At 39.7% G+C, this 17,854-nt stretch overlaps 1 protein-coding gene across 1 annotated transcript in view; it reads left to right on the top strand.

The window, feature by feature from the left end:
- Positions 1-17,854, top strand: part of PTCH1 (patched 1) — a gene marked incomplete at its 3' end in the record, with an annotated part of 63,277 nt that overhangs the window by 15,920 nt on the left and 29,503 nt on the right. Inside the window, exons 3-12 of the mRNA XM_082013449.1 lie at positions 7,332-7,521; positions 8,814-8,883; positions 8,996-9,087; positions 10,541-10,739; positions 11,385-11,506; positions 12,839-12,986; positions 13,809-13,940; positions 14,248-14,403; positions 15,035-15,133; positions 16,411-16,536. Of these exons, the coding sequence (XP_081869575.1) occupies positions 7,332-7,521; positions 8,814-8,883; positions 8,996-9,087; positions 10,541-10,739; positions 11,385-11,506; positions 12,839-12,986; positions 13,809-13,940; positions 14,248-14,403; positions 15,035-15,133; positions 16,411-16,536 (1,334 nt within the window). The remainder of the gene's footprint in view (positions 1-7,331; positions 7,522-8,813; positions 8,884-8,995; positions 9,088-10,540; positions 10,740-11,384; positions 11,507-12,838; positions 12,987-13,808; positions 13,941-14,247; positions 14,404-15,034; positions 15,134-16,410; positions 16,537-17,854) is intronic.

Here is a 17,854-nt window from a genome sequence, read left to right as displayed (position 1 = left end):
CAGCACTGGAGTCATCCCCAGCATGTGTGAGGAGTAACTTAACTCATATGATGGCTTGGGAGATAAAAAGCAGCCTTTTGAAGTACTTTGTTGGTTGGGTTTGGGGTTTTTTTGGTAACTTCTTTGCATTTGTAGGCCACAGTCTTTTATCTTTGCTTTTCCTTTTTTTTTTTTTTTTGTTTTTTGTTTTAGGCAAAACCCAAGAACCTGGTATTATCTAATTCTCAGTTGAACAGAAATGGTTGAGATGTTCACATTGCTTCTAGATTGTCCTGAAGTCAGTTAAATCTTCACGTTGGGATGTGATGATATTCTAGACAGGCTGTGGTCTTTTGTCAGATATTATCATGAGGGAGAAGAAGTGTAGAGTGTTCACCTGGGTGTTGGGAAGGGAGATGGTAGGACGCAGGCTATCTTATCCTGGGCATACACAACCATCGCTATTCTACGTGAGCTATACAAACACAGATTTGTGTATTCAGCAGAGTAAATGCCGTCCAAGAAAACCTAGACACAGCATGGAATTTCTGACTGCCTGTAGTCCAGTGCTGGCATAGATCATCTCTAATTACATGATAAAGATGATAATTTTTCATTGAGCTGTTGCACAGCCCATTGAATGACCATGTAATCTCTTTAAGAGGCTGATTGCTTACCACTGTGTTCTAGCTCTTGTAAGCTCATCATTTCTCAACGGAATTTTTTTTTTTTTGGTAGCTCAATTTCAGTCACTCCCTATGAAGCCTTTATTTTGTGTAATTAAACAAATGAGCAGAAAAATGATTACAGGTAGCCAAAACCTTTTTATAATGTAATACTGATGTGTTTATGAGAGCCCTCCTTAGCATCATTAGAATATCAGATAATGTCAAATACCCAATCATGTCTTACAGTCAGTAGTTAATAAATTCAGAGATCAACCACGTAAACCAATAGCAGTTCTGACTCTACAAGTAGACAGTGTTTTAAAAATTTAGAGATGTGGACGTGCCAACCAGTACCATTTCTTGTATGGACTAAACTTAAATTTCAATGAAAGTGATTTACACTTCCTCCCAGCAAATGGTTTTACCCCTGTACTCTGCCCATCAGGCTTAAAGAATGATAATTCGGAGGAAGGTGCTGTCTTCCCTGCTCTTCTGTCAGGATGCTAACTAATGCTGTCTGCATGCAGAAAAACTATATTCTGTTGCTGACAAAGAGCAGCCCAGACAAGCTCAAACATCCGAGAGAACACGAAGACGGAACTCCCTAGGGAGCAACAGGAAGCTTTAAATCAAAAGGCCATTATTTTTCTGTGCCCGGTAAGAGGCAGGGTAATCTTCATATCTGCCAGAGAACTTCAACTCTTTATCTCAGTGTCTTTATAGGAGGTTTCGATCCCATGTGGGTAGTACTTGGCTGCTATGTTTTGTTCTCTTGAGGCCTGTGCTTCTTTATCAGTAAAAATGGAAGTTGTCGTTAGTGTCATTAGGTACTGCCTTCTGCTGTGTAGCAGGTGTGAACACTTCTAATTCCAGTACGCAGTTAGGACAGGGAGGCAAAGCTGTGGCTGACTGGCCTATCTGTGTACCTCCATAATGGACTGAAACTAGTTTCATTCCATAGTTTTTGAATAACACCTGTATACGCGTGTAAGAGAGATGCCTACGGGAGCAGAGCAAGGAGAGACTACATGAGGAAGTGGAGTAGGAGGAAGCCCTTAACAGGAGTCAAAGTTGATGAGGATGGGCTATGTAGGATGCCAGGGGGAGAGGTGTGAAGACAAAGACCCTTCTTGGTTCCCATCCCGGCAGGGAGAGGGTGCTGAGGGGTGAGAAGGCAAGGTGCCCGCAGCTTTCCCTGCCACTCCCTCAGGGTGGAGCGGCATCCCATAGTGGGATGGGATAGTGGGGGGCTGTCTGGTCTCCTTGCAAGTCTGGGCTGTTCTTGTCTTTCTCTGCACACTGCTGCTTTTTGGGTTGGTTGGTAAAGGTTGAGTCACAGGTGAACATGTTGGGATATTATTCTCAGTATTTGGTTTTATATGGTTACGGAGTCATGAAGGGTATTTATTTTCTCTATCTTTTTCGTTCCTGTTTTGGTGATGACAGGTACTGCAAATGGCAAAAGTTACCTGCATTGGCTATTGCTCAGACTGTAATGTAAGCATTGCAAGGGCTGCTAATCTAGACATCTGATTTATCAAAAAGGGTCAGTGTCTTTTGGAGGGATGAAATGAAAACGTTGTTTGTGTGGGATCTCCATGACTATTAGAGGTACAGTTTTATTGGTTTGAGTGGTCACTGTCAAAAGGTTGGGCTGGATCGCTCTAGGTCTACACATCTACAATCCTGGAAAAACAAAAAAGATGGTGTTGCTCAAACAAAGCGAAAGTATGTCTGCCCCCCTCCACAGGTGGTCAAGTGGAAACACCTTGAGGCCCATCGTCTTCAGAAGTGAGGTTCTCCAGAAAATTTTCCTCTGTTCGTGCACCTCAAGCTTACCATAGAAGAACTTAGGCTCCAAAGCCAGTAGGTATTTCTGGAAATCTTGGCTTTGGTTTCTGAAAGGCTGTCATCCACGTTGGTAGGCAAACATTTTTATCCCAAGTGTTTGGCTCTCAGGAACGTTCGCTCTTAGAGGGAGCTTGCTCTCCCCTAAGCTTGCACAGTTGTACACAAGGTAACTATTGAATGGTTAATAGAGGTAGTGTTCATGTCTGGAAAAAAAAAGAAAACCTCAGGCTATATGATGCAATTCCAGTAACCTGAAATGGAACATTGTAAGAGATTCTGTAAAAGAAATATTTCATGCCTTTTGAGCAATCGGACAGCAAATTGACAAGCAGTGATTTTTGGCTATCACTTACTGCTTGATTTAGGATCAATTTCTTAGTGTAGCAGAGGTCAGACTTACTCCTGAGACTACTCAGTGTGCAGTTCCCAGTGGTGGATTCCAAAGTTCGTGGAATCGTTCCACTGTTCTTTGTGAGAATTGTGTAGGTAAGACAGCGACATTCACAATGAAAATCAGCACATGAGCTGAATGACCCAGTAACTTCAAAATTGTTAGTAAGTCCGTGGCAGGAAATTGTTAGAAATTGTGCCAATGGAAAGAAATACGGTTTCACTCTTAACATCCTTGGGGGGTGCATCAGTGTCTTGCAAATGTACATTAGAGGCAAGCAGTTATGTTTTTCTGGGTATTTCTCACTTAAGATGCACCGAAGCATTTTAATTTGGGATGACTGAAACACTGGGACTGTGATCCCAGTGCTTGGTAATGGGATCTAGAGCCTTTCACCTATAGGTCATGGGTTCAGGTCTGCCTCAAGTTAAGGATGACTAAAACTTGTTACCACCTGACAGCTGTTCGTTGCTCTTGGGGGAGGGAGACACGGTGGTCCTTACATAGTTCCTAGCAACCCAGCATCCATACTGACAATTACTGCTCTCTTCAGGCCCTTCAGAAGGGTAAAAAATTTTGTACCTTGACCAGCTTCTGTTCAGGTTGGTGCGAAAGTTCAGGAGGAGCAAGCAGTGTGTTTCGTGGTACGGGATGCTGGCTTGCTCAAGGCAGACCTCACATGTTCTGGCAAATAGCTAAGAGGGAAGCCTGTGGATAACGGGAATGGAGGGAAGGGGAAGACACTTTCCTCTTCTCTGGAAAAGACAGGTTTTTAGCAAGAGCTAATGCTCGGCAACAAAGATGCTGTCAGGTAAACCATCTCATGTTGAACACTGGCCTTCAAACACGTTCCTGAGAAGTAGGAACTGATATATTAAGTGGGAAATGGTGCCAGGACACTGGTGTTATTACTTTGTTGTGATTTTTTTTTTTTTCCTTTTTGAAAATTTCATAGTCAAATGGTACATATGGCATAGTATCTCATTTCTATTAGGCAGACACACAGAATCTGATGACACGCTGGAAGAATTGGGTGCAAACTGCTGCATTGTGTTACCACCGGCCACAGACAAAGTACCGATCTGTTACATAAATCATCATTTTGGCTTGTGGGAATTTGTGCCACCAACTCAGGTGCCTAGGCACTAAGTCATAAGGAATCATGTAATAAAGGAGTCAAATGCCATCAAGTGGCTTTTGATATACCAAAAAAGGAGAATGATGTGTGAATTTTGTCACCAGAATATTGAAGTGACGTATTTCTGTCTGTCTTCGATATGGATTAAAATGGGAAGTATTAGTACTGCATGCCATACATACAATTTAAGTCAGTAGCATTTTGAGCATAAATTGTTGTTGTCACCAAGTACAAGAAAACAGAGTCCATAAAAGAAAACCACAAAACACCAGCATTTTGTTCCTTGGTCATATTTTCCATTACATCATTTGTCTATAGCGTGAAAATCCTATGATGACCATAAGGTGGGGTGTTGTGGGTTTTTGTTTTGTGGGTTTTTTTTCCTTACAAGTGTAAGGAATGACTTTCTACGGAGTGTGCAAGTGTTGAGCATAGTATTGTGTATCTTCAGCACAATTAGGCCAGAGGCTTCAGGTACATTTCAGTGACACTTTTAGTTGTTTCTGTCATAGGTTTTTGCACCAGCTGTTTATAGTCTGGGGAGGAGAGGGGGAAAAAAAAAAAGGAAGAGCGCATATTCAGCTGATTGTGCTCATTGTGGGTATGGCAGCCTCCAGTGATCTTTGCGAACTTTCAACTAAAATAAATGAAAACATAACTGGTATAAACTTCTAAGATTTTTTCTTTTGCCTTCACTTTTGCTGTTTATTACTTCTGATATGTTGAAAGGCCATTGATGTATCTACTTGCTTCTGGTCTGTCCATACGTTTTCACATAATCCGACTTTGGCAGGCAGAATTTTCCTCTGCAATCTACATTTACAATTACTTTGTACCTAAGTGTTACACTGTATAAAGTACCTACATTTGCCTGTGGAGTTGTCTTCACTCTGTTTGGCTGCAGAAATGTACATAATGGCCCCATCAAAGAAATAATTAAATGGTGTAAAGCCTTAAGAAGAATGTGGAGCGGATCTGCTGCTGGGTTCTGGAACGTGCACCCACCTTCTTGGGTGGTTTTGCTATTCGTGTTTTGAATGTTAAAAGGTGAAAAAAACAGCTTCTGTTCCGGTGACTGACTTGTGTGATGCAATTTTGATTAGCTAAATCTGCCTTGTTCAGTGAAGTTAATGTGGTTTGACAGGACCTTGATTAGGAAGCAATCATTTCTGTTGATAGTAAACAGTTGGTCACTTTCAGCAGAGATAGGAATGCCACCCTTTGTCTTGCATGAAGTATGATTTGTTGGTTCAAGTCCTGTCTAAATTCAAAAGGAAAGTGTGGGTGGAATGGGAGAGAATATAATATGGGGGTAGAAGTTTATGGTAGACTCCACAGTCCTCAGAAAATTGGGGCTTTATTGTCCTGGCTAGCATTGAGACACAAAAGGGAGAGAGACGTTTTGTCTTTGGAAGCACTTGCATTGTGAAGGACTGCAATAGAAAGCTCTGGTTCCAAGACATACAGATTAGGGTAATGCTGCTCCTTTACGCCCACCTCATGTTCCTGTGAGATGAAGCAAAATTTATTAGTGTATCATAGACTGCTGGTTGGTGGAGAAAGAAGGCAGTGAGCATGAACATGAGCCTGATGAGTGAAAATGTCTAAAAATGTTCAGGGGTTTAATTCTTGATAAAAATTAACAATAGCTCTCTGTTAGCATGCATATGTAGTCTCCGTGATTGTATGTTCTCTCACTGTAGTAAGAGGGATGTTAGGAAATTGTAAAGAGACTCTAGGTAAGGAAGGTGTACTTTGATTTTTTTTTTTTTTTTTGTACTGTGAGCTGGTCACTATTACTTGGTGTGAAGGAGGTAATGCCACATGTGACAGGCTGAAGAAATGGAGTGTGCTGTGGAAACTTACTTCTTCAAAGAATTCTTGAACTAGAAATTAAGCAATGCTTTGTGCCAGAATGACTGTATGGTTTCATTGTTGAGGGTCTCATTCTGACAGCTTTATCCATACGGGATCCCAGTTTCTTGCCTAGTGGTCCTTTTAGCCCTAGAGGGTGGGTTGAGGGCCCAAGTGATTGAAAAAGCATGTCCCTCTTCAGGCGTGTGAATGTCATCTCCCACACTGCCAACAGGTTACAGATCAGTCTTCCGTTATATGGCCTGGGAAGAGATAGATGTACATGCCTAGTTTCTGTGCACGCTGTTGCAGAACTTAACTTTGGCAGCAACTCAGATCATCAGTGCCAAGCTGACTAGGACTGAAAAAAATGTAACAAATTAGACCAGGTCTGTAGCTTGGACTCAAAGCAATAAAGGTAATAAATTGTAAGGGGTGGAAACAACACATTGGTGATACTCTTGTCCTTCTCACCTGGATGTGGTCTTGATTCAGCTAATGGGCTGAGTTAATTGACCCCGTGTCCCACATGCATTTGCTAGAGAAGGCTACAGGGCAGGTTGTATAAAGTATATGAACTGTAGCTGAATGCTTTTTCGTTAGAGGGAAGACAATTTTCCATTCTTGCATAATGTTTTCTGGCAAGGCAAATTGAACAGGGCTCCCTCTAGAGCCCATAGACTTTGCAGTCTCCCTCTGCCTTTTTTCTTTCTTCCCACACCCCCCCCCCCCTCACCCCCCCCCCCCCCCCGGTTTTACTATGGAGCACACTGTTGAGCTCATGTGGGTTTAAAAACAGATGCTGGGCATGAATAATCTCCTGCATCACACCATGTTATGCAGGTACTGGACCACTGGGGTAAATTATCTGTAGACAGTCCTTTCTGCTACACTCAAAACTGCATTTCTTTATGTGAACTTTGTATTTTTTCTTTTTTATCTAAGGCTGAAAGAAGTAAATACTCATGCTCACTCTTTCTCTTCTCCCTTTCTTTGACTGAAGAGAAACATTCTTCTTCTGCCTTCGCCAAATTATTTAGGAGAAGAGTGTAAATTAAAGCCATTTATCTTGAAATGTGCTATTGGACCAGACTGTTTATACAAGTGCAAGAAATCGTAACATAGTATTTGGTCTGGTCTGCAAGGAAAAGGTGTTTTCTTTCTTACATGTGGGTTATTGGTTATAATGTAGAAAAAACTGTTGGAGGCTCCAGTTTACGCATCAATGATTCAGTGCAGTAGGGGCAATGGTATTTTAATGAGGAGTATGGTTTTTGTTGCAGTGTTACTAAAATAAAGTTTTCACTAGTTTTAGAGTTATATTGTTATCAGTTTGGGACAGAATAGTCCATGCATGTGGTGGTGTTTTTCTGACTGGAGAGTGCTCCTGAGGTGCATCCAGAATAAGCAGTTACTGGTTAATACAAAGCTGTTGATATTTATCCATCAGTTGGCGGACGAGTGAGTCGGGAGTTAAATTACACACGGCAGAAGATTGGAGAAGAAGCCATGTTTAACCCCCAGCTCATGATCCAGACTCCACAGGAAGATGGTGCTAATGTACTAACAACAGAAGCACTCCGACAGCACCTTGACTCTGCGCTTCAGGCCAGCAGAGTACATGTCTATATGTATAACAGGTAAGGGGGAAAGCAAAAGTTTTCTTGATCATTTGTGGGCACATGCTTCCCTCCATGTATTTTTAAATGGTTAGCACTTCAGAGCATTTCCTCTAGGACTGTGTTTTGATTTGAATGTCACTGGTTTCTGATACTTGACATTGTCTCATGATAGCCAGTGGCAAGTTGATTTTTAACAAATAAGAGGGGGTAAGTGGTGTTGGAAGAGATTCTGAGAGTGTACCCCTATGAGCAGTGCTGCAGCATGCAGCATTTGTCTTGGTAAAGGAGTGATGTCTGTGCTCTTAAACATAGGACCTTATGGATGGGAGTCCTAACATCCAAAGTCCTTCCGCATTAGAGTTGAATTCACTCGCTGACACCATCATGAGGTACATGATGACTGTGAACAGTGGCACAGATTACTATCCTTCCAATAGTTGGCATACAAAGGGAACTGGAGACGTGTGAGAAATGGCAGTGGGTGGAATAATAGCTATTTAAAAAGACAGGCGTAAGGGAGTTGGCCTTCAGAGTGTCTGTGTGCACATACTGAAGACTGGAAGTTGTGTGTTGTCCAATAAAAAAAATAATAAAGTGCACCTTAGGAAGGTACCAGCCTTGGGCTAGTGAGATGTCTCCCTGAAAAGTGGTTTCTCCAGGGTTAGTACCTACATGATGTGCCTAGGGGTGCTGCCTGCGAGGGATGAAGCCCCTTGTCTTTCACCACATCTTTTCAGCACATCCAGCAGATGCCTAAGTGAACTAATGCCAAAGCTCCAATTATCTTTTGCCCAGCTCCTGCTTTGTCTAACATGTTAGAAGTCATGGCAGTGGAAGTTGTAACATAGCTGAAAAAAGAAGGCAGAAATCCTAATGGTTTCTTTTCTCCTAAATGTGTGGGTCAGCTGGGAGTATTCTAGTCCTGTGAGCTGGAGCTGGCTTCTCTCTTGCTTGTGTCACTGAGTAGTATCTTAAGTCACAAGTGGTCTCATTTATACAACGATGGATTTCTGTCCCTCTAGCGTCTGTTGACTAGCCCGTACATCCAAAAGCAGCTCCTTTATTTTTAATGAGTTTTACAGAGAATGTGAGAATAACCGAAACAAATGTCTAGTCTGTAACTACGAAAAGAAAGGCCTTTACTTTTTTTGTGAGGTGTAGTATATCTGTGCTGAATAATATTAGCCTTTCTCAAGGATTTGCTGCTTGAGGCAAATATGTGTACATGAGTTGCAATTTTAAATGTCTGTTAAATTTTAAAAACAGTAATTGTGCAAGAAAAAAATATTTGTTCTTTCTATTTCTTAAAGACAGTGGAAATTGGAACATTTGTGTTATAAATCAGGAGAACTCATCACAGAAGCAGGATACATGGACCAGGTATGTGTAGCAGGCATTTCGTCATAAGATTTGTGTATCCTGATCATTCAGCTTGTGCTGCTTTGTTTATATTCTAGTATAACTGTCGTTTTCCCCTTTCTGATTTTGACAGATCATAGAATATCTTTATCCTTGCTTAATTATCACTCCTTTGGACTGCTTCTGGGAGGGAGCAAAGCTACAGTCAGGAACTGCCTATCTGTTGTAAGCATGGTTTTTATAACTTTCTGGTCTGACTGATTCTAATTGTATGACTGTGTATGATTTTTCAGTTGCATTCCCATTATTTATTCAGATTCTGGTTTAACAGAAAAATAAAAGATAAAGTGTAGTATCTTTACAGAAAATATGCACGGATATTTTTTTCATTGAACAAATATTTTCCTCTTTCTAAGAGATGATTTGTAGGTATCGATTGAAATCCTGTGTTATTTTTTCCTGTTCTGCTAGCATGCAAGATAAAATGTAAGTTCATAATTCAAGCTTTAAGAGTTTTATGCATGTGCCCCCCCACCCCCCCAAATAAACTTGTTTCTGGTGGTTTTAGTTTGGGTTTTTTTCTCCCATAAAATACAAAAACATCAATTGCCTGGGAATTTTATTCCTAAGACAATGTCTTGGATTAAATCTCAAGTCTTCCTAAGGAATAAAGAACAAATCCTTTGCTTATGAGATCATTGTAGAAACCGTATAGTATCTTTTATAGGTGTTTTCTCACAATTTACAAGTGTGATATTATATGCCCTGAATCCTTTAAAGAGTTAATTGTTAATCTGTGCAGGCATTTTCTGTTAATTATGCAAGAGTTAGTTATTGCAAGAGTTGGGTTATTGTTTCTGTCCTGGTTTGCATGTCTCTGTAAAAGCAATTTGCAATGGCCATCTCCTAACCTTTAGTGTACAGTTTTAGATAGGGAAATAAGGGGGTTTGTGTTTTCTGGTTGGGAGATTCAGAATAATGACTTAAGCCTGGTTAAGCAGATACAGTGTGGTTTGAACCACAGAATAAGGCAGCCAAAAGCCTTTCTAGTCTGTCAACATCACAAATTCAGAAGTGGGGGGTGGGAGAGGGGACAGTGATAGTGGTGACAGCCATAGTAGCAGGAAAGCTTGACAGTTGATAGTCAAGTTGCCAGGGCATTTGAAGGAGCACAGTATTGTTACAGATAAACAAAGATCAGCTATATTGATTGATTACATTTGCAAGATGATTATTAGACTAGCAAGAAGTAATCTGATACTATGAGAAAGCTTTTCTTTCCTCAAACCCCTCCCTTCTTTCCCTCTCTCCTCCCCCCCTAATTCTTTGAAGCAGCAGTTGGCTGCCTTTTTGTTATTTAGGTGCTTGTTGATTTGTTTGGCTTTGCTTGTAAATGGAAGTTTTTTTAACCTGTGAATATTCTGTTTTATACAATAACTTTTTAAGAAAAAGAACAGTATTTTTGTTAAAATTACAACTGGGCTGCAAGAAAAGTACATAAACAAATATAATTAAAATATGCCTTACATTTTATGAAACAACCTTATGAGAAAAGGTTTAGGCTTGTAACAGAAAATAACTCAATTATTTGTGCAAATATGTATTTTAAAAGTATATTTGTTTCAGTACTACTTTTGTCTTTTTTGTGTGTGTCATTTTCTCCTGGTTTCTCTTGCAGAGGGAAGCCTCCTTTGCAGTGGATCAACTTTGACCCCTTAGAATTCTTGGAAGAGTTAAAGAAAATAAACTACCAAGTGGAGAGCTGGGAAGAAATGCTGAATAAAGCGGAGGTTGGTCATGGTTATATGGATCGACCCTGCCTGAATCCTGCTGATCCCGATTGCCCAATCACAGCTCCCAATAAAAATTCCACCAAAGTAAGTTTGCTTGTCCTTGTGCATATCTTTTCAAGGGAGGCCGGGGTCAGGGTGGAGGTCAGAGAGGAGAGAAGAGGGTACCCCTTTCTTCCAAAAAATATATATAGTTTGTATTCTTGAGTGATGTAATTTTTCTGTTCCTGTTATATCCTGTTAGCCCACAGTCAGGAACTTTCCCTCATTCTGTGATGCAGTGCTTAATCCTGCATACTTAGAGTGAGAGTACAATGGTCAGTTTCTGGCTGGGTGTGGCAGTGTGGTGATGTGGCATTTCAGCAAACCTGATGCCTCAGACAGACATAGCCACTGCTGGAGTACAGCTACCGCTATACATTCACACCACGCAGCAAAGCCTTCCTTCAAGTAGGGCCAGTTTTGTTGATTTTTGCGAAGAATTTGAAGTCACAGGCCCCAATTTTATATATCCCCTTATCAGTCACATCAGGCTTTGGAGAAACTGCCAGCTGGTCAACAAGTATCTGGCCTGATCTGTTCAACTTCATTTGTTGAACATTTTTCTCTTTGTAGACGTCGTAGATTGTCTTTAATATCTCTTATTCTACTTCACTGGGTGTTGAATTAGGGCATGAGTTTGTCTAAAGCTATGAAACTGATTAATTACTGCTTCTTTGTAACTTTTTCTAGCCTCTTGATGTAGCCCTTGTTTTGAGTGGTGGATGCTATGGACTGTCAAGAAAATACATGCATTGGCAAGAGGAGTTGATTATAGGTGGTACAGTCAAGAACAGTTCTGGTAAACTTGTCAGGTAAACAAATGTTCGAAGAAAACTTCAAAATTTTCTCTGTTAGAGTTTGCTTTTTGGGGCATAGGGAGAGAATCATACAAAATCTACTGCCCTTTGTGTGTATCATGAACCCCTGTTCAGGAGGACATGCCTCAAGAGAACAGAATTTAAAAGAGTGATTAGTCAGTTTAAATTTAAGGAGGCGTCATTGCTTCCTGCTTCTAACATCAGAATAATAGTGTATGTCACTCAGAAAGAAAGCTTTTTCCCTTCCAACTTTGTTGTTTAGGATATAGGTATAAAGTGTTGAACGGTGTTTCAAGCACTGAACACCTTTGATCATGTTTTGAAATACAGTCAAAGGAAAAAGGGGGAAAAGTAATTTGGATAATGTGCTCACTCATTTGACTTTTCTCAGAATTCCAAAATCTCCACGGAACTTTTTGTTCGGAATCAATGTAGAAAAAAGTCTATTTTTACGCCCCTACATCTTGAATGCAGTTTTGAGTGATAAAACAAACCCCTTTGTTTCAGACTTCTTGAAGAAGTCATGGAACACTGGACTTCAGTGGGGGAAAAAAGATGTGAAATAGAATTGTTCTGAAACGTGTAGGCCATACTAAACTAAATGAAGCGTAATTCTTCCATATTAAATACACAGAACTTTTACTAGAACTTTTAATATGACTTTTGACCTTTTTTGCATTCACACTAAACATTGATAAGTCTTCCAACAAGTAGCAAAAGAATATATTTTTTGTGAAAAATAAAATACTCCCTTAAGCTTCTAAAATTGTTGGATACAGTTGCATACTGTGGAAATTCAGGATGGATAGTTATTGCCATTGTGCACTCCTCACAGCTTGTCAGGCATGAAGAGTTTCTGGTGTTTCTCTCTTGGCGTTTCACAATCTGGCATTTCTCTCCAAGGAACGAAAAAGACCAAGGTCTTCAAATGACAAATTGCCAACAGCATTTACAAGATCTTGTAGAAATAACTGTTCCTGTGGCATCCTCACCGTAATCTGTGTATCAATCATGATCTTTATAACTGATTTGTAAGGTTACATTCTTTTGCTCCTGAAACTGATCCTCTTGAAAATAATGGCAAAACTCGCATTAACTTCAGTGAAACCAGGTTTAGCCTCAATACTGTATAGACCAGTACAGCTGCAGCAGATACACAGTAGAATAATTATATTCTGTTCAATTTTAATACAAACGTGCCCTATAAAATCAAGAACTCATGCAAGCTCCTGTTAGGGTCTCATTTGGGACTCAATGCGATGAAAATAATTTCCTGAAAATGCTCATTTTATGCCTCTTTCTCCTCTCCCTCTCTCCATGTCACAGTGCCCAGGCTTTGCAAACCATGTTTCAGTTAATGACCCCTAAGCAAATGTATGAGCACTTCAAGGGGTATGAATATGTTTCACATATCAACTGGAATGAGGATAAGGCAGCAGCAATTCTGGAAGCCTGGCAGAGGATGTATGTTGAGGTAAAATTGAAAGTAACCTATATATCACACTATAAAATCCTGCTGAGATTCACTGCCTTCTGTCATGGCTTTTAACAGTATTTCTTCAAGGAAGCTGATTAAACCAGAACGGAGTTGCTGCTTCCCAGTTTTTAAGATTACTTTTTTCTTTTTCTTTTTCTTTTTTTTTTTTTTTTTTTTAAATTAAGAGGCTGCTTGGTTATTCACATACAAGAAGCCATAAAGGTTTTGCTCGTTGCTGTCTGGGACATTTTTGCTTTGCTGGGGCTGAGAAAGAACCAAAGAGCTAGATGGAATTTAAAAGCTTTTGGTTGGCATGGTTTTTCTAAAGGTGCCTGGAAAACATTAGCCAACCATGGGCTGCCCTCCCAGCAGCAGCTGGGGAGGAGAGGCTATATGACAGTGCCTGGCCTCTGTGTCCCAAGCTCTGACCTCTGCTGCGCTGCTTCTGACCTCTGGAAATGGCCAGGCAGGGAGAAGGAGGAGCACCCCAAAAAGTTCGCTGGCCGTGGGTTAAAGGCAAAACTCATACTGCAGCAAACCCAGGGTGGAGTTTACGGGAAGAGAATTCGAGTTAAATGTTTGGAATGGGCTGAGAATGCAGTAGCCTTTCCTGAAGGATGTAAATCCTTGTCTGATAATCAGTAGCTTGTGAGAAATAATTACCAAACACATTTGTGTAACATCATCATAATCTCTTGCCTTAGGTGTGGGCTTCTGCAGGAACATTAAGGCAAAAGTAGTTGATTTCTGATGTGTGCTATAGGAGATGGTAATTAATTTTTTCTTCAGTCACACCAAGCTCCTTTTTTCTTTTCATAGGTTGTTCATCAAAGTGTTGCACAAAACTCTACTCAGAAGGTGCTCTCCTTTACCACGACTACCCTGGATGACATCCTAAAGTCATTTTCTGATGTCAGTGTTATCAGAGTAGCTAGTGGCTACTTACTAATGGTAATAAAATTAATTTATGTAATTTTCTCTGGTAGTAGAGATGGGCTTAAATATCTGCTTTATTGTTACCAATCAGTAGTCTGGAACATTTTAGGTGTATTTAAAAAATAAGAACTACAGTTAGTAAACTTTTGCCTGAGGCTTGTCACTTGTTCCTCTGTGCAACATCTGTGATGTGTCTATTCTGTTTAAAAATATTTGTAAGGATGTGTATTTTGGGTGGGGGAGAGAGCTGTTAGAGAAGGTTCCATTCTAATATTTTGCTTTTTTCCCCCCCAACTCCTTCTCCCCCCACCCCTTGCTTTAGCTTGCCTACGCCTGTTTAACAATGCTGCGGTGGGACTGTGCCAAGTCTCAGGGTGCCGTGGGGCTAGCAGGAGTCTTGTTGGTTGCACTCTCAGTGGCTGCAGGATTGGGCCTGTGCTCATTGATTGGAATTTCCTTTAATGCTGCCACAACTCAGGTATTTAGGAGACACAAGTCTGCTGTTAAATTACAAGTACTTTGTTAGTAATGAACACAACTGAATCTTTGAGGAGAAAAAAAGGCTGCAAAAGTATTTTGGCTGTGGGTTTTTATTTGTGCCTTTCTCCTATCTCATAGCTTAGGCTGTCAGAAATTAAGTGATCATGTGGACAAATGATATTAGAGAAAAAGGCAAGTATCGTGTAGTTCGTATAATTACTAGACTCTGCATTACTTGATTTTTCTGTGTCCGAATATGAGTACAGGCATCCAGTCACACATAAGAGGCTGCACGTTTTGACTTTACATCTGAATATGTCAGGATATTCAAATTATGAAAATACTTTGAATATAACTTGAATTATTATTAGATACTCTTTGTGTACCCAAAACTTGAATTACTTTTGGTGAGATTTTTGTACCTGTAAATGGTATACTGCAAGTTCCTCAACAGTATTCCAGAATAAAAGTTAATAGCTGTATTGCAGCCTTTTGATTTTCATTTTACCCTTGGATTTGTGTACAATGTAATGTAAAAGTTTCTGTAATTAGCCATTTAATGGCCAGCTGCATGACAGATCATAAAAACAACCTTCTTGGTTTTTGTTTTGTTTTGTTTCTCCCTGAAGGTTTTGCCTTTTCTTGCTCTTGGAGTTGGTGTAGATGATGTTTTCCTTCTGGCACATGCATTTAGCGAAACAGGGCAGAATAAGAGAATCCCATTCGAGGTAATGACAAAACGGGGATTTGGGGGAAAATAAAACAAAAGGTTTCATATAGGGAAAGATAACTGTATCAAGAATTAATTAGTAGTGATTAAAAAAAAAACAACATTTTTTTTTCTCAGTGGCTTTTCCTAGGGTCTGGAAACTATTTCTGTCAAAATAGGAAATGATGGCAATATGTGTGATCCTAGAATGTTTTGGAATGTTTACATTCTTTTTTTCTTTTTTTCTTTTTTTTAATAGTGTCTTAGATTTATTTTGTCTCGAAATTTTAATTTATAGCTGTCATATAAAGGCTAATATACATAATTCCAATTCTGTCCAAGATTTCAGCAAAAGTCGATGTAAATTTAGGAACAAACTCAAATATGAGTCTGTCAATTAGATGATAGAATGCTTTTAATGGAAAAACACAAAAATGTTAAGGTGGAAAGAAGGAGAAAGAGGACAGCTTAGAAGACAAACATTTCTTTTTATTTGTATCAACAGTTACCTTTACTTATTTGTTATGGCCTTAAATTTAAGTTATTTTGTGTACTTTTCTCTGTTTTGCTTTTCTGATGTTTGTAATTGACCATGACATTTCAAAGTGTAACATAATAATGTTACGAAATCTAAGGTGTCATCACTTTTATGATCCTTTCCTTTTACTGACCTTTTTACCCTCAATCCAAAGTTTCGTATTCAAAGTACAAACCACTTAAAAGCAATGTGTATTTTCCCGTTCTGTTTTGTATGAGCAATGCCTTCCTTGTGCTCTTTCCAGCTGGTTTAGCATGCATACAACCTCACTCTACTATAACCTCCATATACTTCAAAGTAGGCTGTTGGGTTGGGAAAAGGTCATGTGTTTATCTTGATTTCTGTGATGTTTTTGTGTGTGGTCCCTGGGTTTTGGGTTGTTTTTTTTCTTCAAGATGTGTAGCTATGTTATGCCTCTATGCTGTTAATACATGCTTATTTTGCCTGAAAAATGAGAATACCAAGTGACTCCACTGGTAGAAAATACCAATCTTACTTAATTACAGATGTATTTGATATAATGTCAGTGCCCATTTAGTTTTGTGTACTGAAGCTAGGATCAGCTTTGTGTTATCTGCTTTTCTCCAGAACGGTATACTTAGTACATTGTTTATTCTCACATACTCTCAAATGTACACTTCAGAATTTCATTGTAATAATTTTTCACTGTTACTGTGTTATATCTGTAGGATGACCCCTTCATTTACAGGACATCACCTTATTCGCTTGACTTTTAAGATACGTCATTTGTTTTGCAGGACAGAACAGGTGAATGTTTGAAGCGAACAGGAGCAAGTGTAGCCCTTACATCTATCAGCAATGTTACTGCTTTCTTTATGGCTGCCTTAATCCCTATTCCTGCTTTACGAGCATTTTCACTCCAAGTAAGTTTATATGCTATTTTGTTAGCTCTTATGCATGGTCCCATCGTGGAAAGCCAGTGATGACACGTTAGTGGTAGTGTTACAGCCTGTGTTCAGTGCTGCTGCAGTTCACTGAACCAGTATGTGATCACTGTTTACCATAGCGCTGGGTAGTAACAACTGCCATCTGCCCTTGATTCTGCTCCTCCCATTTCTCATGCCCGGAATCTCTTGCATCCTGTTAGCAGGTGGAAGAACACCCTGCCCCATCACAGCTGGTTTGAGTGCACAAGCCAAGATGTAGGCAACTAAGCTGAAACGAGTCTCCAGAAAGATTCGCGTTTTTAAGTCAAGAGGAATAGACTGTACTGTGTACTGTAACGTTCCTCAGTAGGAATTTAATCCTTTCATTCACATTTGTCCAATTTGCTGTTCTTAAAAACTATAGTCAAAGTGCAATGACAGCAGCGAATATGCATTTGCCATATAAATTATTACCGAAGCAGTTTGCACTGCCTTACTCCCAGTATAATTTTAGAAAACTTGAAGGAAACTTCAAGAATTTTACGTTCCAACTGCTTTGAGAAAAAATGTGAACTTTTATGTGCTGAACCAGGTATCGCTTGTTCTCCCTTTCTCTCTTTGTCTTCTTGTATTTGTTTGTAATTATAATTGATAATATACCTTCAGGAATATGCAGGCTGGAGAAAGCTTTCTTCTAAAAGCAAGGGCTCTTTGAAGGAAGCTTTGGGAGTTTCTCCCCTGCCACAAGCAATTTATAGCACTGTCTGACCTTGGTGCAGAGTAGGCAAACTGTACTTTTTCAGTAGTATTTTTCTTCTGCTGTAGCCTGGTCTTCAGTCATTTTTAATTCTCCATGAGACCTTGGCTACTCAGAGGAAGCAAGGGATGCAGTTTTTCTTAGTACATGGGGCAATTATTGCTGTTTTCAGAGATTTAAGTATGCCTGCATTAAGCTGTAAAATGGTAAACTGTTTGTGATTGCAGTTACATTGCCAATGAGCATTAATAATTTGTTTACCATTTCCTTCTCAATAGGTAATTTGCTAGTGAATAATAGAGAAGGTAAAGGCCTTATTGGTTTTCTGTATCAGATTTAGCAGATGTCTGTGGCAACTACAACTAGATCCTTAGTGCTGAATGGTTAGCAGTATTTAGCTCTGTTGATTTGCCAAAACCTAGATGTCTCTCCTTACAGGTGATGTGACAGTGAATTGTTTTATTTTATGGCAAAAACCAATGTCAATGTGTGAAATATTTTTGGAACTGTAATGCATTTATTGGAAAAAGTTACTGATGTCTCCTAAACCTGTGGCCC

This window comes from Phaethon aethereus, assembly GCF_964289735.1.
Source record: "Phaethon aethereus genome assembly, chromosome: Z".
Classification (NCBI taxonomy): domain Eukaryota; kingdom Metazoa; phylum Chordata; class Aves; order Phaethontiformes; family Phaethontidae; genus Phaethon; species Phaethon aethereus.
The sequence above is the reverse complement of the archived record's forward strand: the minus strand, read 5'-3'. Positions and strand labels throughout refer to the sequence as shown.